The sequence below is a fragment of the Alligator mississippiensis genome, chromosome 16, assembly GCF_030867095.1.
Source record: "Alligator mississippiensis isolate rAllMis1 chromosome 16, rAllMis1, whole genome shotgun sequence".
Taxonomy (NCBI): domain Eukaryota; kingdom Metazoa; phylum Chordata; order Crocodylia; family Alligatoridae; genus Alligator; species Alligator mississippiensis.
Genome location: NC_081839.1, coordinates 25,573,076 through 25,579,556, shown reverse-complemented (window position 1 = coordinate 25,579,556; position 6,481 = coordinate 25,573,076). Strand labels below are relative to the sequence as shown.

Below are 6,481 nucleotides of genomic sequence, written 5' to 3'. Positions count from 1 at the left end.
GTATCCTCACCCACATGAGACTTTATACCACAAATATAATTATGTGGGGGGGGGGGGAAAAATCACCCCTGTACCAAACAGCATGATAGCAGCATGATTACTCCAGTGCAGAGAGCTCCTCAGAGCCAGCTGCAATGAAACACTGGGGATCTCTTTAGTGTATACTTAACAACCTGTTACAGCAGCAGGACACCCGTGGCTGTAGTCCTCCTGTTTTACCTGTAGCAGGTTTGGATGTGATGTGTTGTGGCAGGGTTGATGGCAGATTGTGGATTTGTATGGGATGGTTTGGAGATGATCCTACCTCAGGCAAGGGGTTGCACCAGGTGTGACTGCTGGAGGTCCCTTCCCTATGATTTCTGTGCTCACAAACAGCCCTGACAGCCCCTTTGCTCTCCCTCAGCATATGCCCCATACAAAGCAGGCGCTCCTGGGGCAATGGCCATGCCAGCAGCACGATGCCACAGGTCTGCTACAACAAAGGAAATTTATTGAAAAAGAAAACTTTGTCTTGGTTTTCTGACCGACACAGATGCATGAATAGGAAACAAAAGAGGTCCTTAGTGGCTGCGTATGGGAATGACACAAATTAATAAATAACATTAGTATAACCTCTAAACATTAACAAAGCCTTTGCAAAAAAAAAAAACAAAAAACCAACCAAACAAACAAAAAAACCAAAATGGAGACTTTAACCCAAATGAATCTTAAAGCTCAGCTACTCTCTGTAAGAAAATTTACCTTCTGTTTTCCTTATTCTTTACAGGTTTGCAAGGATTAAATACTGCTAATATAATTCTTTTATATTAATGACGCTATTATACTTTGCTTTTTTTAAAATAGTTTGTGAAAATCTCAACATTTTAACACTGATATCATACAAATTGGTTTTCGTCATTCAAGAGAAATAAAGCTACTGTTCCTCCCCCACCACAGTCTCCCCAGTGGGTTTATATTAGGAAGTTTAAAAACAAGTTTCCTTAATTCCCCTTCCGATTTGCCACTGGGGCCCACTGAGGAAGAAACGCCACGGGAACTACATTTCCCTGACCCAGCTGAACGCATGTGTGCAGGAACGACTCCACCCCCAGCTTAGCTCCAACCACCGGACAGGCCTACTCCAGAAAGCCAGCTGTTCCCCACACCTCTGCAGCACCCCTGGAGTGGAGGCCGCAGCTCAGCACCCCTGGAGTGGGGGCGGCAGCCAGGGACTGGCAGAGAAAGCTGTGTCTACAAAGAAGCAAGCTCACCAAAGCCAGCAGAGAAGCCCGGGATGCGTAATGCTTAGATCTGTGGCACGGCAGAAGAACAAGACAAGAGCAGGTCAGCAGGCCGACACGCCCGCAGAGGGAACGGCTACCTCCAGCCTCCAGGGTCTCGTTCTGATTCTGGTCTGCCAGGTGGTGGGAGAGTTGATGAATGCACCCAGGTGGCTGGAAGGGGCAGGGACTGCCAGTTCACGCAGCTGCCTGGCAAGTCTCAGAGAAACCCCCGGGGCCCAGGCCTGTAGCGCCCTTCTCCGCCTGTACCGGGTGTTTTGCCTCCTTCGCGTCCTGGGGTGGGAGGTGGGGGACAAACAGCATTTTTATGACCAGAACTCTGCTTGGTTTTGTTAAAAGCACGAAGAATCCTGTGTTACAATTCTACCGTCGTCACAGCGAGCGTGTTACAGCACCAGTCCAGACAAGTCACTGTTAGTAACAGATAAGGTAGGAAAACCTCCACAATTGAAATGCTACAAAACACAGTGTCATCCTTGAAGTGACAGCTGCCCCCTCTCTCTCTCCTGCTCACTTCCAAAGCAGCCCAGCAGCCAGGCAGCTGCACGGCTAGTCCAGGGAGTACACAGAGCCAGCCTAGAGATGCAGCATCCCCCTTCAGAAAGGCACGAGACATTTGGCTTTTTTTTCTGTAAGAAGTGAAATCAAGTTAACCTTTTTGAATAAAGACACTGAGGGGGAGAGGGGGGATCATCAGCCACCCCAAGGAAAGCAGCAAGGGGAACACTGCGAAGGGCTCAGTTCATCCACAGCACATGACCTTGGGGTGCCCTGCTGTGGCCAAGCTACACGTGCTGACAGTAACAGACATTCACATCTTCAAGGTGGAAAAGCCACTTGTCTCTCCCAAATCAGCTTAAGATGCAGCCCAGTGGACGAGGAAGGGCACATGCAGGGAAGGGAAGTTGGAGAGACACATGCCACAAAACTGTGCTCTTCACCACTTGGAATGACTCCCGCAGGCTGTGAGCCTCCGTGTCTGAACCCTGAAAAGTATGGGTACGTAACTGGCAACCGGAGGAGCCTGGGAAAAAGGGCTGGCAGGAAAGAACAGGAAGTGGTTGCCCGGAGCACCCGCTCTGCAGCGGGACAATGACTGAAGCTCCTTATTGAATTCCCATGGCAGCAGCCCCAACGCCCTGGGGGAAATCCAGCCCTGCTGCCCTGCACACCGTGCAGAGAAGATGAGAAGCACCCTGGCTCCCAAAGCAACCCACAGCTAGCTGCAGCCTTCAAGAAAGAATCACAGAATCATAGAAGTCGGGTCGGAAGGGACCTTGCAGATCTTCAGCTCCGACCCCCTGCCTGGGCAGGAAGAAAACTGGGCTCAAATGACCCCAGCCAGGTAGGCATCGAGCCACTTCTCAAAGCCCCCCAGGGTAGGAGCCAGCACCACTTCCCTTGGAAGCTGGTTCCAGATCCTAGCCGCCCTGACTGTGAAGTAGTTCTTATGGATGTCTGATCTAAACCTACTCTCCAACAACTTGTGGCCGTTATTCCTTGTTATCCCGGGGGGGTGCTAGGGGAAACAAGGTCTCCCCCAAACCCTTCTGGTCCCCCCTAGTGAGTTTATAGACGGTCACCAGGTCCCCCCTCAGCCTTTTCTTGTGAAGGCGGAACAGGTTCAGGTCCCGTAACCTCTCGTTGTAGGGTCTGCCCTGCAGTCCCCGGATCATGCAGGTGGCCCTCCTGAGGGCTAAGATGCAAAAGAGGGGGTGTTGAAGAGGGGCGATTGCTAGCAGCGGGGCCTCCAGCACGCTCTGGAAAAGCACAGAGCAGGAACCGATTCTCAGATGTGAGGAACTGCTGGGTCAGGGTCACAACTGCTACTGCATCCTGCAGATGTACTGAGAGAGCAGGCAGACCTGCCCTTGTGCCGGCTTCTCCTCTCGCAAGGCTCTGGAAGATGTGCTGACCAGGGCTGGCAATGGACTGGAGTCCCAGCATGCCATGCCACACTGGCAGGACTTGGCCACTGTCACAGGCCCGGCTGCAGGAGCAGGAGAAAGAGCTTGCTTCATGGAGCAGGGGGGCATTCACTTCAACCACCCCTCTCCTTTAGCAGGGCTCGAGTCTACCCCTGACTATGCGTGAGGAAGCTGGGTCATACTACCTGGATCCCACGCGGCAGCAACAACAACCAGGCTGCAGGTTTGGAAAGAAACTTGTTCCACATCAAGTGAGAACCTAGTGCCATGTCCTCCTCTGGACCATTTGCTCATGCTCTGAATTCTCTCTGGATCAGGCTTGTGCTCTGATCTGAGATGAGGAACCGGGTAACCGAGTCTGCAAAATGGCTGAACTGCACAAAGCAGCCTCGCATCATCCTCAGGTTACTTCAAACCACAGTATTTCACTTTGTGGCAACTGCTACTCCGGCACAGGACACCACAGAGAACCAACCGATGCAAGGCAAGACCTGAAAGGCTCATGTCCGCTGACCCCAGGCTGCAATATGTTCATTTGTCAGCTTAGCAGGGCTGAATCCTCCACGTCTCTGAAGGGACCAATTACTTACCAGAAACACATGATGTGAAAGGGATTAAGCTGGATAAGAAGCAAGTCAGGTTTGTCCACAAGCGATAGTTCAACGCTGACATTTAAAGTCCCGTTTGATTCTTGCGTAAATGCCCCATTTCTCTGCATCATCTGCCTGACAAGCTCGGGCAACGCCTTGGTGTAGCAAAGAGAGAGGTCCCCTATGCTGTGGGGGACAGACAGACGTGCAGAGAACCATCGCGTTCGTACTGCAAAGCGGAGAAGGTGCTGAAGAACACAAGTGCCAAGCCCACGAACACCCAGGCACACGGATGTCGGGCTCGCACAGAAGCTCTCGAAGGAGAGGATGGAATGTGTGTGAAGAGCACTGGTCTGCTACAGCTGCCATGCAGTTAAGAGCAATAAAACACTGTTTACCAGATGCGACGTTCCTATACGTGAGGGTGTGCGGGAGCAACCAGGGGGGCTGTGTGAGTCCAGCCCAGCTGCGATCAAGTCTAAGTGTTTCTGCAGAAATGCTCGGGGTTAAAAGGATAAGCAGCAGGCAGTGTGCTGCCCCTCCCCAGCCCCGAAAAACATGCACACAAAGTTCAACGGATCCAACTCCCTGGAATCTGGTGCAGCCAGCCCCTGCCAGCAGAAGGAGAGAGAGATCGGGAGAAGTTCAACTCCCAGCGCTAAGCAGCTAAAGATGCCTGGCTGCAGCTAGTCGCACAGTATCCGGGTTAAAGAGGATTTCTATTGTGAGCAATAAACACCGTTCTGGGCCTGGGGGGGAACGCCGCAATAAATGGAAGAAATGCAGAGGTTTCTTCCAAGCTCTCCTATTTATTCCCAGCAGAAGGCCACCTACCGACTGCTCTAGAAAGCCTGAGCCAAACACACAGCAGTGAACAGATCCAAATCTAGTACCATGAGCCACAGGACACACCACAGCAACCCGGAGATGCTTTCAGAGCACTCCGCTAGAATTCACAGCACAAAGCACTGCCCTGCCCCCAGGCACCGGCTCCAGAATCACCTGTCGTGACCCCTTCGTCTACCAGCGCCCTGGGAAACAAATCTGTACTCTCGCACAAGAGGCAGGGGAAGGACTCCAAAAAGGATGCCAAGACACACACTGTATAAAACACCAATCTGCTCCATTTCACTCCATTGCTTTGAAATCTGGAACCACATAAACCTGTTAACTGATTCGCTTCAGAGGCAAGGCTGAGTCCAGCAGGAAGCCCGAAAAGGAACTCCCTTCCCCCTTGTGAGCGCAGCTGGGCTACAGGCTGCCCAGGCAGTTGGTCCACACAAGCTGTAGGCATGGAGGGGATGTGCTATGTGGCCACGTGTGCAGGGGAGGAAATGGAGACAAACTCCCGGAGAATATTCTTGGCCATTTCGATATTGTTATGTGCGATGACCAGTGCTTTCTGAATGTCCTGATATGAGTATCCTTGGCTCATAAGGTTCTCGATCTCACTGGAGAGCTGAGGTGGGGTGCTAGGCCCCGGCTGGCAGCTGCCGGCCTTTCGTTCGGAGTTTATCCTCCGCGGCAAAGGCTTCGGTGGCCGCTCTGGAACCTGAGTGCCATCAGAGAAACCTGGAAGGAAAAACAGGTGCGTGTTACTGTGGGGAGGGGACAAGCTCCTGCATTCACCTGCGGCCTCATGACAAGGCAGCAGTGGTACTGGCATGCTTCTCACTGCCCTTCTGGCATTGGAAAGCCTCCACAGACACGAGGCCACACTGGCCCACCCCTCAGCACTGCTGGTTGCTATACATTGCTGGTTGAGGCTAGGAATGAAGCAAGCACAAGGCTGAACCTAGTTATCCAAAGAACCCATTCAATTCTGCTCCCCAAACCAGGGTTGTTCCTCCCCCTCTGCACTAACACCCGGTGCCAGTGCAACAGTTCCAGGGGAGGCTCAGGGTCCAAATGCCCAAGCTGCCAGTCGGAAAGAGGGAGCTGCGCAGCCTGGTACCAGGAAGGAAGTGGTTAGCATGACAAAGGCTTTTGAACCACCGCATGTCCAAAGTGTTAAGACAAAGAGGGCTCTAGAGGAAGAGCATTCTCTGGAGCTGCCTCACCCACCACGAGGCGAGGCGGCCCGGCTCCTCAATCATCAAAGGAAAACAAAGGGCTTAGATATAAAATCCTTTTATACAGTTGAGAGAATAAGAGCTCCCTCCCCAACAGCATGAACTGAAGCAAATCTCAAAGACTGCACGTCAGCTTAAGAGGGGCCACTGGTATGTTACTGAGAGGGGAAGAAAGATGCCCTGTGTGGAACAGCACGCAACCACAGAGCTACCACAATAGACCGCACCACAGAGCCAGCTCACTTAGCACCCAGTGTCTGGGAGCAGCCAATACTCAGTGACTCAGGGGATGACAAAACCTCCTCAAGGTAATGCTTACTGAGCCCTCCTAAAGCACTGCTCCATCCACAGGGCTCAAAGCATTTCGCAATGGTGGGGCAGCTTCATCAGCCTCTTCACACAGTTGTGGAAACTGGGGCACAGGGAAAGGAAGGCGCTTAGCCCTATGGTTACTCAGAGCTAATGGCATAACTGGGAACATAAAGATACCAAGTGCTTGATCCTTTTTCAGTGGGGTACGGGGCAGGTGACAATGTTGCTAAGCTCCGCTGCTGTTCTCAGAGCTGGAGGGGAAGAGTGGGAGCTGGAGGCAAAGGAGTTGGCTCCACGGA

At 52.3% G+C, this 6,481-nt stretch overlaps 1 protein-coding gene across 1 annotated transcript in view; it reads right to left on the bottom strand.

The window, feature by feature from the left end:
• Positions 1-468: 468 nt before the first annotated feature.
• Positions 469-6,481, bottom strand: part of LOC132246617 (E3 ubiquitin-protein ligase CBL-like) — an 18,335-nt gene continuing 12,322 nt past the window's right edge. Inside the window, exon 13 of the mRNA XM_059719948.1 lies at positions 469-5,370. Within this exon, the coding sequence (XP_059575931.1) occupies positions 5,105-5,370 (266 nt within the window). The 3' untranslated portion in view covers positions 469-5,104. The remainder of the gene's footprint in view (positions 5,371-6,481) is intronic.